The sequence below is a fragment of the Pogoniulus pusillus genome, chromosome 32 (genome assembly GCF_015220805.1).
Source record: "Pogoniulus pusillus isolate bPogPus1 chromosome 32, bPogPus1.pri, whole genome shotgun sequence".
Taxonomy (NCBI): Eukaryota; Metazoa; Chordata; class Aves; order Piciformes; family Lybiidae; genus Pogoniulus; species Pogoniulus pusillus.
In genome coordinates this window covers 12,723,034-12,745,019 of record NC_087295.1, presented here as the reverse complement: position 1 = coordinate 12,745,019, position 21,986 = coordinate 12,723,034, and the positions used below count along the sequence as shown (strand labels likewise).

General features: G+C 48.5%; 1 protein-coding gene across 6 annotated transcripts in view; it reads left to right on the top strand.

Moving 5' to 3' along the window:
• The window catches only part of TNS3 (tensin 3), a 269,285-nt gene that overhangs the window by 184,961 nt on the left and 62,338 nt on the right, over positions 1 to 21,986 (top strand). For all 6 annotated transcript variants that reach the window (XM_064169929.1, XM_064169928.1, XM_064169927.1 and 3 more), the window contains one exon: positions 9,225 to 10,481. In XM_064169929.1, the coding sequence (XP_064025999.1) occupies positions 9,225 to 10,481 (1,257 nt within the window). The remainder of the gene's footprint in view (positions 1 to 9,224; positions 10,482 to 21,986) is intronic.

Below are 21,986 nucleotides of genomic sequence, written 5' to 3'. Positions count from 1 at the left end.
GTATGTAGTTTTTTATGCATATAATTTATGAGGAGAGCTTATATATATAAAGAAGTGTACATGTCTGCATTTTATATGTGTGTACACACTTTATATATAGTTCTTTATGCATATAGTTTATTTAGAGAGCTTATATACATAAAGAAGTGTAGATATCTGCATTTTATATGTGTGTACACACTTTATATATAGTTCTTTATGCATAGAATTTATGTGGAGAGCTTATATATATAAAGAAGTGTAGATATCTGCATTTTATATGTGTTACACACTTTATATATAGTTCTTTATGCATAGAATTTATGTGGAGAGCTTATATATATAAAGAAGTGTAGATATCTGCATTGTATATGTGTGTACACACTTTATATATAGTTCTTTATGCATATAGTTTATTTAGAGAGCTTATATATATAAAGAAGTGTACATATCTGCATTTTATGTGCATGTACACACTTTATATATAGATCTTTATGCATATAATTTATGTGGAGAGCTTATATATATAAAGAAGTGTAGATATCTGCATTTTATGTGTGCACACAGTTTAATATATAGTTCTTTATGTATATAGTTTATTTAGAGAGGTTGCACATATGAAGAAGTGTACATGTCTGCATTTTATATGTGTACACACTTTATATATAGATCTTTATGCATATAGTTTATTTAGAGAGCTTATATATATAAAGTGTCCATGTCTGCATTTTATATGTGTGTACACACTTTTGTATGTAGTTTTTTATGCATATAATTTATGAGGAGAGCTTATATATATAAAGAAGTGTACATGTCTGCATTTTATATGTGTACACACTTTATATATAGATCTTTATGCATATAGTTTATTTAGAGAGCTTATATATAAAGAAGTGTAGATATCTGCATTTTATATGTGTGTACACACTTTAATATATAGTTCTTTATGTATATAGTTTATTTAGAGAGGTTACACATGCAAAGAAGTGTACATGTGTGCATTTTATATGTGTGTATTTAGTTCTTTATGCATATAGTTTTTGTAAAGAGCTTATATATATAAAGAATGTGCATCTATACATTTAATATGTATGTACACACTTTTTATATCTTTATGCATATAATTTATGTGGAGAGCTTATATATATATATCAAGAAGTGAACATGGTCTGCATTTTATATGTATGTACACACTTTATATATAGTTTCTTATATAGTTTGTGTAGAGTGCTTATGTATATAAAGAAGTGTACATGTATACATTTTATATGTATATGCACATTCATATATAGCTTGAGGTGAGGAGAAAGTTCTTCCCTGAGAGAGTCATTGGACACTGGAATGGGCTGCCCGGGGAGGTGGTGGAGTCACCGTCCCTGGAGCTGTTCAAGGCAGGACTGGACGTGGCACTTGGTGCCATGGTCTGGCCTTGAGCTCTGTGGTAAAGGGTTGGACTTGATGATCTGTGAGGTCTCTTCCAACCCTGATGATACTGTGATACTGTGATACCTCCAGGCACGGTCACTCTACCATCTCCCTGGGCATCCCATTCCAATGCCAATCACTCTGACAACAACTTCCTCTTAACATCCAGCCTAGACCTGCCCTGGCACAACTTGAGGCTGTGTCCCCACACTTCACTGGTCACATTTCTCTCGTGCTGCTCAAATGCCCTTTCTGTTTAGCCAGGTGCTCACTTTAAGTGGTTCACTCAGGACTCAGTTGAGTTGGTTCTCTCTAGGCATATCCTTCCAGTCTAGATTATCTATATTTAAATTTATCTGTATTTACATCTAAACAATCTATCAGCTAAGAGGGTGTATGAACTATTCAAGACATTAGTTTCTTTTTGAATAAGTTGTTAATAAGCTGGGGTTGTTTAGCCTGGAGATGAGGAGGCTCAGGGCAGAGCTCATTGCTGTCTACAGCTCCCTGAAGGGAGGCTGTAGCCAGGTGGGGTTGGTCTCTTCTGCCAGGCAAGCAGCACCAGAACAAGGGGACACAGTCTCAAGTTGTGCTGGAGGAGTTCTAAGCTGGCTGTTAGGAGGAAGTTGTTGTCAGAGAGAGTGATTGGCATTGGAATGGGCTGCCCAGGGAGGTGGTGGAATTGCCATGCCTGGAGGCGTTGAAGCAAAGCCTGGCTGAGGCACTTAGTGCCATGGTCTGGTTGCTTGGCCAGGACTGGGTGCTAAGTTGGACTGGGTGATCTTGGAGGTCTCTTCCAACCTCCTTGATTCTATGATTCTAAGTGGAATACCTTCTTTTACCATCTTGGTTATCAACAATTGGGCTGGTGCTGAGTAAGACAGTGCTCATGCCCACATCAGTTCAGACTGTTTAACCCACTGGCATTCCACATACCTTGAAATGAAGGGCGAGGTGCTGAATGGCACAAAACCTAGTTGCCAACATTCTTGTGCTGCACTATTTCACAGTTATGCTAGCAGGCAGACTTCCTCCCTTCTGCCATGGTGCTGACAGGGCTGTGTGCTGCATTGGCACATGCAGTACCTGGGAAGCACAGACAGCTCACAGTCGGAACTTGCATATACAAAGTGCTTGGAGTCAGCTTAGGAGATTCTCAGGTTTCAGAGATTCTATTTTTACCAGGGACCATACAGAAGCAAGTTAAGGTTACTGCTGCTGAAATTTCAGATCAGATTTGCTGAGTTGCCCTGTAAAAATGAGATGTTTGCATATACAGATGGGTGAATGTAGAGGGATGGTGAGGTACTGGAATGCATCCAGAGAAGGGCGATGAAGCTGGTGAGGAGCCTGCAGCACAGCCCTGTGAGGAGAGGCTGAGGGAGCTGGGGGTGTGCAGCCTGCAGAAGAGGAGGCTGGGCCTGGAGTTGTGCTTGGCATTGCCTCGCTCCAGCTGCAGGACACTGCACTTGGTCTTGTTGAGCCTCCTGAGGTTGGCTTGTGCCCACCTCTGCTGCCTGTCCAGGTCCCTTTGTATTTCCCAATGTCTCGTTTGTATTTAATTTCCTCTTTTTACTTTTCAAAGTGAAATGCCCTAGTTTTAAGCAGAGGTGCTCTGCTAAGCTGAGCTCTCCTCTCCTCTCCAGAAGGGAAGCTGTGTGGTTCACAGGTGGGGAAACCCCCAGGTGGTTTGTGGCTGCTCAGCATTCCAGGCAGTGTGCAGAATAAATGTGATCATTTTGTATGGCTGGCAGAAGTACTGAGCAGAATTATCTCTGAAGCCTCCAGAGCACACTTTTGCAAGACCTTGGGGTCAGGAGTCCACTGGCACTTTGGTTGTCTTTTTGCCTGTACTGCTGTCTCTGTGCTTAGCTGGCACCATGGGATGGCACAGGGAGGGTGGATGGAGGGACAGCATGGAATCATGGAGCCATTTTGCTCGAGGAACACCCTTCAGTGAAAGGGTTTTTGCTAATACCCAATCTAAACCTCCCCTGGTGCACATTGAGGCCATTTCCTCTTGTTGCTGTTTAACTGGGAGAAGAGACCAACCCCCACCTGGATCAAACCTCATTTCAGGGAGTTGTAGAGAGCCAGAAGGTCTTCTCTCTTAGAATCATAGAATCAGTCAGGTTGGAAGAGAACTCTAACATCATTCAATCCAACCTAGCATCCAATCCTGGCCAAGCAATCAGACCATGGCACTAAGTGCCCCAGCCAGGCTTTGCTTCAACACCTCCAGGCATGGTGACTCCACCACCTCCCTGGGCAGCCCATTCCAATGCCAATCACTCTCTCTGACAACAACTTCCTCCTAACAGCCAGCCTAGACCTGCCCAGGCACAACTTGAGACTGTGTCCTCTTGTTCTGTTGCTGGTTGCCTGGCAGAAGAGACCAACCCCACCTGGCTACAGCCTCCCTTCAGGGAGTTGCAGACAGCAATGAGCTCTGCCCTGAGCCTCCTCTTCTGCAGGCTGCACACCCCCAGCTCCCTCAGCCTCTCCTCACAGGGCTGTGCTCCAGGCCCCTCACCAGCTTTGTTGCCCTTCTCTGGACATGCTCCAGCACCTCAACATCTTTCTTGAATTGAGGGGCTCAGAACTGGACACAGCACTCAAGGTGTGGCCTGAGCAGTGCTGAGTACAGGGGCAGAATAACCTCCCTTGTCCTGCTGGCCACACTGCTCCTGATGATTCCCTCAGCCTCTTTCTCTCCAGTCTGAGCAACCCCAGCTCCCTCAGCTGGTCCTCACCAGACCTGCTCTGCAGACCCTTCACCAGCTTTGTTGCTCCAGCACATCAATGACTTTCCTGTTGTGAGGGCCCCAAAACTGACCCCAGCCCTTAAGGTGCAGCCTCACCAGTGCAAGCTGCACAGAGGATTTCCCATTGCTTCCTGTACTCGAGAACTGGCCAGGGTTTGTGTTTAGTATCTCTATGTGGCAAACCAAATCTGCCTGCTAGAATGTTCCATCTGATGCAAGGTGCTTCTGTCTGACTAGCATGCTGGAAGGATTTACAGCAGTGTGCCTGGTTTGGAGCAACACAGAAGTCACAAACAGATTTCTTAATAGTTCAACCATCCTAGTCCTGTGTTTACTTAACTGTGTTCCAGTTCAGACCTGTAACCTCTTCAGGTCTGTTTTGTGCCAGGGTATACAACTGTCCAAAACAAAGCCACTTTATATTCTTTTCACTTGGGGTTTTTAAACTCAAAATGAGGCACAAAGGAAAGGAAAAAATCACCTGAGAGTTAACACACAGTGTTTTGGGGGGTTGTGTTTTGCAGTTTGTTTTAAGTGTATTAAATAATGCTGTGTGAATAATGGGCTGCAGGCTGGGGCCAGAGTGGCTGAGAGCAGCCAGGCAGAGAGGGACCTGGGGGTGCTGGTTGAGAGTAGGCTGAAGATGAGGCAGCAGTGTGCCCAGGTGGCCAAGAGAGCCAATGGCATCCTGGGCTGGATCAGGAGCAGTGTGGCCAGCAGGACAAGGGAGGTTATTCTGCCCCTGTGCTCAGCACTGCTCAGGCCACACCTTGAGTGCTGTGTCCAGTTCTGGGCTCCTCAGTTCAAGAGAGATGTTGCAGTACTGGAAGGTGTCCACAGGAGGGCGACAAAGCTGGTGAGGGGCCTGGAGCACAGCCCTGTGAGGAGAGGCTGAGGGAGCTGGGGGTGTGCAGCCTGCAGAAGAGGAGGCTCAGGGCAGAGCTCATTGCTGTCTGCAACTCCCTGAAGGGAGGCTGTAGCCAGGTGGGGTTGGGCTCTTCTGCCAGGCAACCAGCAGCAGAAGAAGGGGACACAGTGTGAAGTTGTGCCAGGGGAGGTCTAGGCTGGATGTTAGGAGGAAGTTGTTGTCAGAGAGAGTGATTGGCATTGGAATGGGCTGCCCAGGGAGGTGGTGGAGTCACAGTCCCTGGAGGTGTTGAAGCAAAGCCTGGATGAGGCACTTAGTGCCATGGTCTGGTTGACTGGCTAGGGCTGGGTGCTAGGTTGGCCTGGATGAGCTTAGAAATCTCTCCCAACCTGGTTGATTCTATGATTCTATTTGATAATTCAAACTTCTAACAGTTTGCCCTTTGAGGAATTCTATAACATGGGGAATTGCTGCCTTTTTTGTAGAATCATAGAATGGTTAAGCACACAACAGGTTTATGAAGTTTATCACCTAAATATTTAGGTGTCTCATCTTCTTGGCAAATAACAGAATCATAGAATGGTTTAGGTTGGAAGGGACCTCAAAGCTCGTCCAGTTGCAACCCCCTGCCATAGTCAGGGACACCTCCCACTGCAACAGGTTGCTCAAGGCCTCATCCAACCTGGCCTTCAACACCTCCAGGGAGGGAGCAGCCACAGCTTCCCTGGGCAACCTGTGCCAGTGTCTCACCACCCTCACTGCAACGAACCCTTTCCTAACATCTAGTTTCAATCTCCTCTTTGCCAGTTTAAATCAAATGATAAGTTGGAAGCTACTGAGAAACCTCTGCTCAATAGAAATGTTTCATAAATGAGCATTACATCCTTTGAAAGCTGAGCTGCTGGCTTGGCAGGCAGTAGAAATATTTACTCCTAACCCCTTGTCCTGTCATTGCATTACATTTTAGAATCATAGAATCAGTCAGGGTTGGAAGAGACCGCAAGGAGCAGCCAGTTCCAACCCCCCTGCCATACCCAGGGACACCCTACCCTAGAGCAGGCTGCCCACAGCCTCAGCCAGCCTGGCCTCAAACACCTCCAGCCATGGGGCCTCAAACACCTCCCTGGGCAACCCATTCCAGCCTCTCACCACTCTCCTGCTCAACAACTTCCTCCTCATGTCCACTCCGAATCTCCCCACCTCCAGCTTTTCTCCATTCCCCCAAGTCCTGTCACTTCCTGAGAGCCTGAAAAGCCCCTCCCCAGCTTTTTTGTAGCCCCCTTCAGATCCTGGAAGGCCACAAGAAGGTCACCTGGGAGCCTCCTCTTCTGCAGCCTGCACAGCCCCAACTCTTTCAGCCTGTGCTCGCAGCAGAGCTGCTGCAGCCCTCTGAGCATGCCTGGCCTGTTATAAAAAAAAAAGGAATATTTCAATCTTTTTCTTCTGCTGTGTTTAAAATCAGCATGAGAAGAGCAGTAGCACCTAGTCCTTAAAAAGTAGAAAGCTGTCCTTTCATGATCAGCTCAAAACCTAGGGAAGCTGTCATTTCATCTCCAGCCTGCCTCTGAATGGATGGAAACTTGGCAGCCTGTCCTCTAATGAAGGCTTTTTCCAACCAGACCACTTTTCTTGCCATTACAAACAGACGAATTCATTGCCATCCTGGGTACAGTTCCTGAACAGTGCTTTTTCTGAGGTGCTGCTGCCTGTAAAAGCTTTCTAGATCAGAAGCTTCCTGATCACAATACCGTTTGAAGCATGTTTTGAAACCCTGTGGTGTTGAAATGCACAGAGCAGTCTGTGGCTGGTTTGGGTCTGGAACTGTCACAGATGTGCACTAAGCTCTTGATCACCTTTGACAAAAATTCCTCCTGTTCATAAATTGTAATGGTCTCATTTCATGGCATAGAATCATAGAATCAGTCAGAGTTGAAAGGGACCACAAGGATCAGGCAGTTCCAAGCCCCCTGCCATGCCCAGGGACACCCTACCCTAGAGCAGGCTGCACACAGCCTCAGCCAGCCTGGCCTTAAACACCTCCAGCCATGGGGCCTCAACCACCTCCCTGGGCAACCCATTCCAGCCTCTCACCACTCTCATGCTCAACAACTTCCTCCTCATGTCCACTCTGACTCTCCCCACCTCCAGCTTTGCTCCATTCCTCCCAGTCCTGTCACTCCTTGAGAGCCTAAAAAGTCCCTCCCAGCTTTTTTGTAGCTCCCTTCAGATCCTGGAAGGCCACAATTATTTTCTTATTAGCAAACATTTCTCAAATGCTAGGTTGGAAGTCAGTCAGAAACCTCTGTTTAGTAGAAATGTTTGCCTAACTGAGCATTACATCCTTTGAAAGTCAAACTGCTCACTTTGCTTCCTTGGCTTGGCAGAGAGGAGAAATATCTACTCCTAACACTTCCCATAAGAAACAAGAGTCAAGCATGTTAATGTTGAGTGCTGTAGTCTAGCTCAGGTTGGACTAACCTGTGTGATGTGTGTGGCAGTTGGACAAACAAGTCCAAGAAAGGATGAGAAGAATATGCTTCCTACAGTTTTATTTCTTCTCCTTGGTATGTAGTAGGCTGAAGATGAGGCAGCAGTGTGCCAGGCATCCTGGCCTGCATCAGGAGCAGTGTGGCCAGTAGAACAGGGGAGGTTCTTCTTCCCCTGTACTCAGCACTGCTCAGGCCACACCTTGAGTGCTGTGTCCAGTTCTGGGCTCCTCAATTCAAGAGAGTTGTTGAGGTGCTGGAAGGTGTCCAGAGAAGGGCAATGAAGCTGGTGAGGGGCCTAGAATACAAACCTTGTGAGGAGAGGCTGAGGGAGCTGGGGGTGTGCAGCCTGCAGAAGAGGAGGCTCAGGGCAGAGCTCATTGCTGTCTACAACTACCTGAAGGGAGGCTGTAGCCAGGTGGGGTTGGGCTCTTCTGCCAGGCAACCAGCACCATAACAAGGGGACACAGTCTCAAGTTGTGGCAGGGCAGATCTACGCTGGCTGTTAGGAGGAAGCTGTTGGCAGAGAGAGTGATTGGCATTGGAATGGGCTGCCCAGGGAGGTGGTGGAGTCTCTGTGCCTGGAGGTGTTGAAGCAAAGCCTGGCTGGGGCACTTAGTGCCATGGTCTGGTTGCTTGGCTAGGGCTGGGTGCTAGGTTGGACTGGATGAACTTGGAGGTCTCTTCCAACCTGCTTGATTCTATGATTCTAATATTAAGGAGAGCTTTAAAAATCCCTGTCAGGCAGAGGTAGGACAAAGCTGTTTGGATGAAATAGGCTGGATTCAAATAAACTCTTCAGCTTTTAACGTGGTCCAAAGGGAAATCCCTGTATTCAGTGTTCCCTGGTTTTATCCACTGCCAGCACTGAAATAATAGGGAAGAGATTATTCTCAAAGGAGTGTTTTTAACTCATATGTTGGGGTTTGTTTTTTGACTTCCTGACTGTATATAAAGATCTGTTTTAAGTTTGTGGGGGGGTCTTTGGGGGGAATCAACAAATGAGGTTTTTCAACTACTTTAATGTGTTTTGTATTGTTTATTGGTGAGTGTATCTTTTATGTGATTGCTGTTAGCAGTAGAACACATCTTCAATGCTAGATGTGTGATGAAACATGTAGGAATACCCATACAGGAGATATGTATGGTGACATGTTGGGGACAGGGACAGTGGCACTGGGTGCAGCCTCAGCAAGTTTGCTGACCACACCAAGCTGTGTGGTGTAACAGACAGGCTGGAGGGAAGGGATCCCTGCAGAGGGACTTGGACAGGCTGCAGAGGTGGGCACAAGCCAGCCTCAGGAGGTTCAACAAGACCAAGTGCAAGGTCCTGCAGCTGGGTCAGGGCAATCTCAAGCACAAATCCAGGCTGGGATGGAGAGCAGCCCTGAGGAGAGGGACTTGGGGGTGCTGCTGGACACGAAGCTCAGCATGAGCCAGCTGGAAAGAGAGGACTGTATGTGATCTAGAGCTGTGAATAGCATGCTGTATTTCCACCCAGAAAACTGGTGCAGATTGAAATGTGTGGACCAAGGATAAGGCCATTGGTTGATGCTGCAGTAGCAGGGCCAGTTTAGGTTGGCAGAAACAATACCAGCAGTATTAGCAGTATTGCTGTCGTGTGATGATATGACACCAGTCAAAGTCTGTGTGTAATGCCTTGTCCTTTTCTCTCCTTTCCCCTGTCACTTGTCTCCACAGTGCTGCATACCCAAGGTCCCATTGATGGCAGTTTGTATGCAAAAGTGAGAAAGAAGAGCTCTTCAGACAGCAGCATCCCTGGTGTTGCACAGGGTGTTCCCATGACTGCTAGTCCCGATCACAGTGATCATACCCTGTCGGTCAGCAGCGATTCAGGACACTCAACAGCTTCGGTCAGGACAGACAAGACTGAGGAGCGCCCTGTGCCAGGAGTCAAAAGAGGTCTGAGCCCACAAGAGAAGGCAGAACTGGACCAGCTGCTGAGTGGCTTTGGTCTGGAGGATTCTGTCAGCACCAGCAAGGATATGAGTGATGCTCGAGGCAAGTACAGTGGGATTCGCCACGTAGTGCCCGCTCAAGTGCACGTGAACGGAGACAGCAAGCTGAAGGACAGGGAGACAGACATCCTGGATGATGAAATGCCTAACCATGACCTCCACAGCGTGGACAGCATCGGCACCTTGTCTTCCTCAGAAGGACAGCACTCTGCCCACCTGGGGAACTTCAGCTGCCACAAGAGCAGTCAGAATTCCCTTCTGTCAGATGGCTTTGGAAGCAACATTGGGGAAGAGCATCACAATGCTTTTGCCCCAGACCTGGGAATTGGTGTGGATCCCCTCTATGAGAGATCATTTGGAAGCACTGAGACAAAGTCAACTCAGCAATTGCAACGGAATCCTTCTGTCCCCCCCCAGCCTCAGGACTATGGCCCAAGTAACTACTCTACTCAGACCTGGGTGCGCCAGCAGCAGATGGTCACTGCTCACCAGTATGGTTTTGCCCCAGAGAATGAAATCAGGGTTGGCATTCACAGCACTGCAGAGAGCTCAGGCACCGCCCAGAGCCCCTCCCGAGTCCCAGACACCCCAACGCGTGGCTCCAGCAGCAGAGATGCTGTGCAGAGGGGCCTAGGAAGCGTGCCAGGTTCTGAAGCTGCAGAACATGCCAGTGCTGAGAGTTTTAAGTCAAGGCCAGTGCCTCAGAGGGACACAAATGGCCTAGATCTAGAACAGAACACGGGAGACTTGCCAGCTTCTCCGACTTTGGATATCGATCAGTCCATTGAACAGCTGAACAGGCTGATCTTGGAGTTAGACCCTACATTTGAGCCTATCCCAACCCGCATTAACAGTGTCACCAGGGACAGAAATCAAGTAAATGGCTTCACCAGCCTGGATGTTGATGTGGAAGGGCTTGGCAGAAGTCCTGGCTTCCAGGAAAAATTAGAGGTCACAAACAGAAGTCCCTCCCAGCACGGTAAGCTGTGTAATACCTCCTAAATACACTGTTTGTGGTGCTTAGCCCTTGGCTGTTCTTGATAGCTCAAGTTGTGCCAGGGTAGGTATAGGCTGGATATTAGGAAGAAGTTCTTCACAGAGAGAGTGATTGGCATTGGAATGGGCTGCCCAGGGAGGTGGTGGAGGCACCGTCCCTGGGGGTCTTCAAGAAAAGCCTGGCTGAGGCACTTAGTGCCATGGTCTGGTTGACTGGATAGGGCTGGGTGCTAGGTTGGCCTGGATGATCTTGGAGGTCTCTTCCAACCTGCTTGATTCTATGATTCTATGATTCTATGATATGTACAGCAGGACTTCAGGTCATCACTCAAACTTTGAGGGTAGTCATCAGGGGATTATTTCTGATAACCTCCTTTACACTTAGTGCCATGGTCTGGTTGACTGGGTAGGGCTGGGTGCTAGGTTGGACTGGATGATCTTGGAGGTCTCTTCCAACCTGGGTGATTCTATGATTGCAGAACAATGCACGAAGTTAGGGAATGAAACTGAAATCAATTAAGTGAGTTTTGCAGATACTTGGTTTTGCTTGAAAGAAAGATTTGAGCAAATTCTTGCCTGTTATGGATCATAAGTAAAGAGTTTTGCTGCTGTAAGTTCCAGTAATAAGGAAACAGAATTCCTACAGTTCCTACACTGAGACATTTTTAGAAGGCATCTGTAGCCCACCTGGGTCAGTGCAATCCCAAGCACAGCTGCAGGCTGGGTGGGGAATGGCTGAGAGCAGCCCTGAGGAAAAGGACCTGGGGGTCTGGGGTGGTGAAAAGCTCAACAGGAGCCTGCAGTGTGAGTGCAGCCCAGACACAACCCTGTGCTGGGCTGCAGCAAGAGCAGTGTGGGCAGCAGGGCAAGGGAGAAGATTCTACCCCTTGGTTCTGCTCTTCTCAGACCCCACCTGGAGTCCTGTGTGCAGTTCTGGAGCCCCCAACATAAGCAGGACATGGAACTGTTGGAGCCAGTCCAGAGGAGGTCACCGAGATGCTGAGAGGGCTGCAGCAGCTCTGCTGTGAGGACAGGCTGAGAGAGTTGGGGCTCTGCAGTCTGGAGAAGAGAAGGCTTCGAGGAGACCTTGTAGTGGCCTTGCAGTATCTGAAGGGAACCTACAGGAAGGCTGGGGAGGGACTATGGACAAGGGCTTGGAATGATAGGATGAGGAGGAATGGGTTTGAACTGGCAGAGGGGAGATTCAGACTAGATGTTAGGAAAGGGTTCTTTGCAGTGAGGGTGGTGAGACACTGGCACAGGTTGCCCAGGGAGGTTGTGGCTGTTCCCTTCCTGGAGGTGTTCAAGGCCAGGTTGGATGAGGCCTTGAGCAACCTGTTCTAGTGGGAGGTGTCCCTGCCTATGGCAGAGGGGTTGGAACTGGATGATCCTTGAGGTCCCTTCTGACCTAAACCATTCTATGATTCTGTGTCTCTATTTCTGGGGGCTGTGAGCTCCAGCACCATCGCTTCCTACAGCTGCTACTTCAGAGGATAGCATCTTCTGCTACAAGAGGCAGGAACAGAGCAGGAATAATGAGGATATAGGTAATTTAATCAGGGCCTTTGGCAACTGAGTGCATTTGAGCTCTCTAAAGTTGAAATATTTCTGAGTGTGGTTAATGCAGGTGGTGTCTTGAGGTGTTCCTGTTGTGTCACAATCACATGCCATGCTCTTGAGTGATAAGCAATGATTTTAGATGTGTATTGAGTCCCTTGCTTGCACTTTGAACCCTTTGAGTATATTCATTGTGATGAGCAGTGCAGTTTTGTGTTGTGTCTAATGCAGTTGGAAGGCAGCAGACTGTTCCCAGGAGAGGTGACCTTATGCTGCCTCCGTGATCCTTGAACATGCATTGCCCTGTTCATCTCTGCATCACACCTGGCAGCTCTGCACTGGTGAACTCTGTTGGGTTAGTTTGTTAGTTTAGTGCTTTGAAGGTTTTCTTACAGGATACTTCTCTGTCAGATCAAAGAGTTAAACTTGCAGTGTGGAGCAAACCTCATGCGAAAGAGCGGTGAGAACACACAGCTGGAGGCGAGGTGAAGTCAGAGTGACCATTTTAGTAGCCTCTAAAACAGATAGAGCAGGCTTGAGCTGGGCTAAGGACTTGATCTGTGGGAGCTTCACTGTCAGGAACAGTTGTTCCAGTGTGTTGTGAGGGGCCTGGAGCACAGCCTTGTGAGGAGAGGCTGAGGGAGCTGGGGGTGTGCAGCCTGCAGAAGAGGAGGCTCAGGGCAGACCTCATTGCTGTCTACAACTACCTGAAGGGAGGCTGTAGCCAGGTGGGGGTTGGGCTCTTCTGCCAGGCAAGCAGCACCAGAACGAGGGGACACAGTGTGAAGTTGTGGCAGGGGAGGTCTAGGCTGGATGTTAGGAGGAAGTCCTTCACAGAGGGAGTGATTTGTCATTGGCTTTCCCTCCTAGTGCATAGCTGAAGCATCTGTTTAGCCTGACACTGTCCCCTTGCACATGCTCACACATGCAGCAAAGCTGAAGTACTCAGCAAACCTGCTGTGAAAGGCTGTAAATTTGTGTTATGCTAGAAAGAAACCATAACAGAAGCCAGATAAGCCCTTAAAATAATATTAATATGTTGCTGTTCATTCTCAGTTTGGGGTAGCAGAGCACAGCCCTGCTGGAGGTAGTGTACCTTGCCTTGGAGTTGACTCACAGAGTTGGGATAAGCTGGAGATTGTCCAAAGGAAATTAATTAGCTGCTGAAGTTACTGGGACACAGGAGGTGTAGCTCATAGCACAGAGACAAGGTGGTTGCCAGGAAGATGAGGAAGTAGCCATGAATAAAGGATAACCAAAGCAGTAGTTGTCCACCGATGAGTAATGGTTGGTCTTAGACATTGAAGTTCTAGGCAGAGCTCTGTACCCTGTGACTTGCACAGTCCTTGACCTAACAACTATGTCAGAAGGATGACTTGGCCTGTGATGGAGGCAGCTGGCAGATCAGGGTTGAGTGAAGCTGAATGGATGAAGGATGCAGTGAGATGGAGCAAACAGGGCTGGAGATGAGTGGGACTGAAGTGATGCACTCACTTGAGGACTGAGTTATGGAGGAGTGATGGGAATGCTTTGGTGCACAGGAAGGGTCTGCCTGAAGAAGGCACTGGCACATTTCCAGCGCCCTGCAGAGCTGGAGTGGTGCACTCCTACCTCTCTTTGCTTGCATGCTGACTGATTGATAGGCAGCCACCTCTTCTTTCCTGCCTCTTCCCTGAGTTTGTGTGCACATAAAAAGGCACTTTTAGAAAGGCATGCAGTGACAGGCCAAGGGGTCATGGCTTCAGAGTGGAAGAGGCTAGATGTAGGTTAGTCACTGGGAAGAAGTTCTTCCCCATGAGGGTGATGAAGTGCTGGAACTGGTTGCCTAGAAAAGCTGTGCAGGCTGCAAGCCTGAAAGTGTGATGAAAGCCAGGTTGGATGGGGCTTTGAGTAGCCTGGTGAAGGGAAAGGTGTCCCTGCCAATGGCAGGGGGGTTGGAACTGCATCAGGAATGGTGTGGCCAGCAGGAGCAGGGAGGTCATTCTGCCCCTGTACTCTGCACTGGTTAGAGCACACCTTGAGTGCTGTGTTCAGTTCTGGGCCCCCCAGTTTAGGAGGGACATTGAGATGCTTGAGCATGTCCAGAGAAGGGCGACGAGGCTGGGGAGAGGCCTTGAGCACAGCCCTACGAGGAGAGGCTGAGGGAGCTGGGATTGGTTAGCCTGGAGAAGAGGAGGCTCAGGGGAGACCTTATTGCTGTCTGCAACTACCTGAGGGGAGGTTGTGGCCAGGAGGAGGTTGCTCTCTTCTCTCAGGTGGCCAGCACCAGAACAAGAGGACACAGCCTCAGGCTGTGCCAGGGGAAATTTAGGCTGGAGGTGAGGAGAAAGTTCTTCCCTGAGAGAGTCATTGGACACTGGAATGGGCTGCCCGGGGAGGTGGTGGAGTTGTCGTCCCTGGAGCTGTTCAAGGCAGGACTGGACGTGGCACTTGGTGCCATGGTCTGGCCTTGAGCTCTGTGGTAAAGGGTTGGACTTGATGATCTGTGAGGTCTCTTCCAACCCTGATGATACTGTGATACTGTGATACTGTAACTGGATGATCTTTATAGTTCCTTCCAACCAAACCCAGTCTATGTACCTGTGACTGTTTGGGTGTTCCCCAACTTTGGAAATCACCCAGACTAGACTCAGCAGCTCTGGAAATTGAATGAAGCTTATTATTTACAGCTTAGCTCAATATACAAGCAGGTAGTTACAGTATAGACAGTTATAGACAGAAATGTACAAGATAAAAGGCAATACAGAAACACAACATCACTCCCAGAAACCTGAGTCCCCAGGAGGGGCTCCCAACCACCCCTTCACCTTCCCCCTACCCCTCTCAACCTTACCCCAGTCCCAAGGAAGAATGGAGGTTTGTCCAGGGGGTTAGGAAGCAAAATGGAGAGTGAGGTTAGAGAGTAAGATGCAGCTCAGCCAGCAGCCCCAGTGAGAGTGCTTATCTGTGTTTCTATTTCTTGTTCCTATACATCTCAGCAAGCCTATGAGTGCAGCAGGCATCAGCCTTGTTTTCCTTTCACAGCCTGCAATCTAGTTCTTCTCAGCAAAACATTCTAGCTAGCTTCAGACTGGCACAGTACCCTTAACACAGGTGAACATGCACAATGTAGTGCCTGACCATGTAGCAGAGGTCTGTGTTCCTGCTGGAATGATGTCTTGGGTTAAATGCTCAGTGGTTGTGAGAATAGGAAGAAGCAGACAGACTCTGCAGAAGCAGACTTTCATTTTGCTAGGGTCTATCTTCATGAACCACGTAGAGCTGATGACCTCTTCTCCTTCAGTGCCACTTACCAGGCATGAATCAGTGCACTGCATATTAAAATTGTCCAATTTTTTGCTTTGACATAAACTGAATCACACAGAGGTGAAGTTCTGGTAGCAAATGAAGCTGCCATTATCTAGTAACATTAGCTACAGTAATTCTTAGTTTTAAGTAACAGGAAAGTTTGTAGCCTGAGGAAGTTCTGATAGGTATGTGAGATTTTCTCTGCAGCCTGATGTTGCCCTTTCACTTCACTCTGTATCTGTTCTTTCATGCCTACTAATGCATGACCTGCCTGGAAGCATTCCTGTGTGGACTACTCTAGGTGACCCTGCTTTTAGCAGGGTGGTTGGGCTCAGTCTGTGCAAGCTACTTAGAATCATAGATTCAGTCAGGGTTGGAAGGGACCACAAGGATCAGCCAGTTGCAACCCAGAGACACCCTACCCTAGAGCAGGCTGCACACAGCCTCAGCCAGCCTGGCCTTAAACACCTCCAGCCATGGGGCCTCAACCACCTCCCTGGGCAACCCATTCCAGCCTCTCACCACTCTCATGCTCAACAACTTCCTCCTCACCTCCAGCCTGAATCTCCCCACCTGCAGCTTTGCTCCATTCCCCTTAGTTCTGTCACTCCATGACAGCCTAAAAAGTCCCTCCCCAGCTTTTTTGTAGCCCCCTTCAGATCCTGGCAGGCCACAAGAAGGTCACCTGGGAGCCTCCTCTTCTCCAGCCTGCACAGCCCCAACTCTTTCAGTCTGTGCTCACAGCAGAGCTGCTGCAGCCCTCTGAGCATCCTCCTGGCCCTTCTCTGGACATGGTGCAGCACCTCCACATCCTTCTTGTAATGGGGGCTCCAGAACTGGATGCAGTACTCAAGAGCAGAGTAGAGAGGGAGAATCAGCTCCCTTGCTCAGCTGGCCACACTTCTCCTGCTGCAGCCCAGGCTCTGGTTGGCTTTCTGGGCTGCAAGTGCACACTGCTGGCTCATGCTGAGCTTCTTGTCCACCAGCACCCCCAAGACCCTCTCCTCAGGGCTCTCAGACACTGAAACAGGCTGCCCAAGGAGGCAGTTGAATCCCTATCCCTGGAGGTGTATCAAAGAGGCAGAGATGTGGTGCTGAGGGACATGGTTTAGCACCAGCCTTGGCAGAGTTAGAGAATGGTTAGATCATAAAGGTCTTTTCAAACCAAAATGATTCTGTGTTTCTATTCTATGTCTACCCAAACTGGCCAGCATGAGGAGGAGATGCCTTTATTTTTCCATAAGGCTGGAATTACATTGCTGCTCTCAGCTAATTCTGAGCCTTCTGCATGCACTAGTTACACTGCATGTGAAAACACCATCTTGAAATTCCTCAGGTCACCTAATTTGGTGGAGTTCACACAGCCAGTTTGTGGCAATATAGTTGGTCAGCTCATTAAAGAATAGAGCATTAAACAAAGCCACTCCCTCCCTTCAAAAGCCCCCAGTATGTTAACTGGGGGGAAAAAAAAAAGGTGGCTAAATATCTGATTAGAAGTGTCTGGAACATCTTCAGAGATCTTTTCCTCTGTTGCAAGTGGGTCTTTGAAGGTGGTCCAAGTTGCAGTATCATAAATCATGCTACAGTGATCTGCAGACAAAGGAGAGAGGAAGAAACCCTTTTTGCACAGATCACTAAATAATCGTTTTTAAAGGCATTGAACTCTTCCAGATGTTCCTGTTCACTCTGTGATATTCTGTGGGAGAGCAAACCCAGAACATCTGAAATAAGCTGTAAAGATTTCCCATTGGAATGGGCTGCCCAGGGAGGTGGTGGAGGCACCGTCCCTGGGGGTCTCCAGGAAAAGCCTGGATGAGGCACTTAGTGCCATGGTCTGGTTGGTTGGTTAGGGCTGGGTGCTAGGTTGGCCTGGATGATCTTGGAGGTCTCTTCCAACCTGGTTGCTTCTATGATTCTATGATTCTATGACAACAAAGCTTGTCCCAAACCTCATCTTCCTTATTTGAGTTCACTAACAACGCACTACAAACCCTGTTGTAGTTCCTATCACACAGGAAAAGGCTGCTAAGTTCTGAAAATAGAACTAGAGAATCAAGCAGGTTGGAAGAGACCTCCAAGCTCATCCAGTCCAACCTAGCACCCAGCCCCGCACAGTCAACCAGACCATGGCACTGAGTGCCTCATTCAGGCTTTGCTTCAACACCTCCAGGGATGGATTTGCTTTGATTGAAGCTATGAGGGCTATGAGAATGATGAGGGGACAGGAGGGCATGGCTGATGAGGAGAGGCTGAGAGACCTGGGGCTGTTTGGTCTGGAAGAGAGAAGACTGAGAGAGGATTTGATAGTGTTTATAACATCTGAGGGCTGGTCAGGAGTGGGGGGACAGGCTCTGCTCACTGCTGCCTGGGATAGGACAAGGAGCAATGGGTGTAAGTTGCAGCAAAAGAGGCTCTGCCTCAACACAAGGGGGAACTTCTTGACTGGAAGGGTCCCAGAGCACTGGCACAGGCTGCCCAGAGAGGCTGTGGAGTCTCCTTCCCTGGAGCCTTTCAAGACCTGTCTGGATGTGTTCCTGTGTGATCTGTGTTAGATAGGATTGTCCTGCTGTGGCAGGGGGGTTGGACTGGATGATCTCCTTGGGTCCCTTCCAACCCCTAACATCCTGTGAGCCTGTGAAGCATAAGGACTGCCTTGAAAGGTTGACTAAATAAATACCTTCTGCAGAAAGCTTCTGCTTTGTAGCAGAGATAAAAAAGAATCACTTTAGATTAGGGTAGTGTTGTGGTAAGATTTTTTAGTACATGGGTCTGTCCCTGAAGGCTCCTCTGTTAGAAGCTGATGTAGAGACTGTTTTGTGTTTCCTGGAGGAGTTGTTAAGCCTCCTGTTGGATTGAATCCCCATGGTCCACAGCAATGGGTAGTCAGAGTCACACAGGTCCCTTTCGAGTGCTGCATAGGCAGTGGCATCTGGAATTTCTGCAATGCTCATGTAATTCTCCCCAGTGCCTTATTTCTGCCTTCCCTACTCTACTGAGGTCTGTGAAAGGAGCACTGAAAAATGCTCTTGTGGGGTTTTCAGCTTTCCCAAGGGAGCCCTGAGTTACATCAATCTGTGGGTTGAACTGGTTGAGTCTCTTTTAGGTCAGATTAACTTTTCACACAGGTTGAAGCTGTGAAACTCGCTTGAAGAAGGGGACACAGTCTCAAGTTGTGCCATGGGAGGTCTGGGCTGGATGTTAGGAGGAAGTTGTTGTCAGAGAGAGTGATTGGCATTGGAATGGGCTGCCCAGGGAGGTGGTGGAGGCACCATCCCTGGAGGTGTTCAAGAGAAGCCTGGATGAGGCACTTAGTGCCATGGTCTGGTTGACTGGCTAGGGCTGGGTGCTAGGTTGGACTGGATGATCTTGGAGGTCTCTTCCAACCTGCTTGATTCTATGGTTCTGTGCCAGCCTGGGACATGTTTTAGAGCTCAGGTGGCCTTTGTGGCCACCTGAGCTACTTCTGCCTCCTGTTCAGTTGGCTGTCAATCCACACTCCCAGGTCTTTTTTTCCTGGGCAGTTGCCAGCCATTCTGCCCTAGGCCTGGAGTATTCATGGGCTTGCTGTGACCCTGGTGGAGGACCTGGAGCTGTTGAAGGCAGGATTGGACGTGGCACTTGGTGCCATGGTCCAGCCCTGAGCTCTGTGGTAAAGGGTTGGACTTGATGATCTGTGAGGTCTCTTCCTCAAGTTGTGCCAGGGCAGGTCTAGGCTGGATGTTAGGAGGAAGTTGTTGTCAGAGAGAGTGATTGGCATTGGAATGGGCTGCCCAGGGAGGTGGTGGAGTCACTGTGCCTGGAGGTGTTGAAGCAAAGCCTGGCTGGGGCACTCAGTGCCATGGTCTGGTTGATTATCACAGTATTATTAGGATTGCAAGAGACCTCACAGATCATCAAGTCCAACCCTTTACCACAGAGCTCAAGGCTAGACCATGGCACCAAGTGCCACGTCCAGTCCTGCCTTGAACAGTGCTAGGTTGGGCTGGATGAGCTTGGAGGTCTCTTCCAACCTGGTTGATTCTATGATTCTATGATTCCAACCTTGGTGATACTGGGATACTGTGACCTGCCACTTGGTCTGGTTAAACCTCATCCCACTGGCCTCAGCCTGTGCAGAGCCTTCTTCCCTTCAAGCAGATCAACACTACCACTCAACTTGGTGTCATCTGCATCATGCACTTAGTAAATACAGACCTGTACAAGACATGAAGAGTTAATAGGTTTTGAGGTTTAGCAGGGACAACTGCTGATACAGCAGATAGAGCCCTGTTACTGGCTTGCCTCTGCAGATGAGATTTTCAGCCTAGTGTCATTTTCTCTCTAATAGTCCTCCAGGAAAGCCAAACAGCTAAAGAAACCAAACAAAGATTAACCTTTAATGACTGGCCATGCTTCTGTCAGCTGGAGCATTGTCATGGTGACAATCCTCTGACAAGTGAAATGCCTGATGCTGTTCTGATGCTAATCTGTTGGAATGTTATTATTTGTTCTTTGGGGGAAAATAAAATGATTTCTGGAGGTCACCAGGGAAAAGAGAGAGATGAGATGATACAAAATGCTGTCAGAGAAATAAATATGTGCTCCTGGGGTATTTATGAAGCTCTGCCAAAGCTTGAAGCTCAACTACAAGAACAAGAAATGAATGATGTGACTTTAAGGAAGTTTTGGCTCCTGACACTTCACCCTGGGAAAAAAAATGCCTTTTAAATTAATAACTCTAAACATCTGTTGCAACTCTGAAGTGCATTTGCAAAACCAATGGCTAAGTAAAAGTAATTTTTTTTGCTGGCTTACTTAATTTTCATCTCTTAGATCCAAGCTGTTTGCTCTAAGCTTTATTGCAACTTCTTCCCTCTGTCATCTAAAACTGCTGGGACTTTGCTCTACATAAAGCACTTCCAGGCTATTCCAGGCAAATGCTCTTTTCCTGAGCTACCTGTTTGCAGCTTTCTGACAGCTAGACTGACAGTGCAGCAACCATCAGTTTCACAAGTGTGTGGATGCTAAGGACATAGAATCATAGAATCAACCAGGTTGGAAGAGACTGTAACTGGATGATCTTTATAGGTCCTTCCAACCAAACCCAGTCTATGTACCTGTGACTGTTTGGGTGTTCCCCAACTTTGGAAATCACCCAGACTAGACTCAGCAGCTCTGGAAATTGAATTAAGCTTATTATTTACAGCTTAGCTCAATATACAAGCAGGTAGTTACAGTATCACAGTATCACAGTATTATCAGGGTTGGAAGAGACCTCACAGATCATCAAGTCCAACCCTTTACCACAGAGCTCAAGGCCAGACCATGGCACCAAGTGCCACGTCCAGTCCTGCCTTGAACAGCTCCAGGGACGGCGACTCCACCACCTCCCCGGGCAGCCCATTCCAGTGTCCAATGACTCTCTCAGGGAAGAACTTTCTCCTCACCTCCAGCCTAAATTTCCCCTGGCACAGCCTGAGGCTGTGTCCTCTCATAATACACAAGGCAAAAGGTAATGCAGACACACAACAGCCCTCCCAGAAACCTGAGTCCCCAGGAGAGGCTCCCAACTGCCCCTTCACCTTCCCCCTACCCCTCCCCTGCTGCTTTAGATGATGGCCACGTTTTGGACCACTGCTGGCATGGTTCCACAGAGTCATAGAATCAGAAACATACCTCAGGGTCCTCAAATCCAACCATTATCTAAATCTGAATCTGCCCAGGCCGGTCTAAAACACGTCCCTCAGCACCACACTTCTGTCTCCTTGAAACACCTCCAGGCATGGGGATTCAACCACCTCCCTGGGCAGCCTGTGCCAGTGGTTGAAAACCCTTTCAGCAAAGAAGTTTCTTCTGATGTCCAAATTACACTTCCCCTGGTGCAACTGGAGGCCATTTCTTCTCATCCTAGGTTGCTACTGGGAAGAGAGACCAACCTCAACCTGGCTCCAACCTCCTTTTAGGAAGTTGTAGAGAGCAGTGATGTCTTCCCTCAGCCTCCTCGTCTCCAGGCTAAACATCCCCAGCTCCCTCAGCTGCTCCTCATAACACCCACATTCCAGACCCTTCCTCAGCTTTTTTGCCCCTCTCAGGACCTGAATATAAACACATGTCCTACATGCCATGATCAAAATGTGTAGGAGGTGTGCTTAATCAACACATGCTTCGAGTTAGAAGTCACAGTAAGAGTTTAAATGGCACCAAACAATGAACATAAGTTCTTTTGGAAATCCTTGGCCCTTTTAAGAGAAAGAGCTCATTCTCAGAGTGTGCACCTGCAGCCCAGACACAACCCTGTGCTGGCTGCAGCAAGAGCAGTGTGGGCAGCAGGGCAAGGGAGGGGATTCTGCCCCTTGGCTCTGCTCTCCTCAGACCCCATCTGCAGTCCTGTGTGCAGTTTTGGAGCCCCCAGCACAAGAAGGACATGGAAGTGTTGGAGCCAGGCCAGAGGAGGCCACCAAGATGCTCAGAGGGCTGCAGCAGCTCTGCTATGAGGACAGGCTATAAGACTTTGGGCTCTGCAGCCTGGAGAGGAGAAGGCTTTGAGGAGACCTTGGAGTGGCCTTCCAGTATCTGAAGGGGATCCACAGGAAGGCTGGGGAGGGACTACTGACAAGGTCTTGTAATGACAGGATGAGGAGCAATGGATTTAAACTGGCAGAGG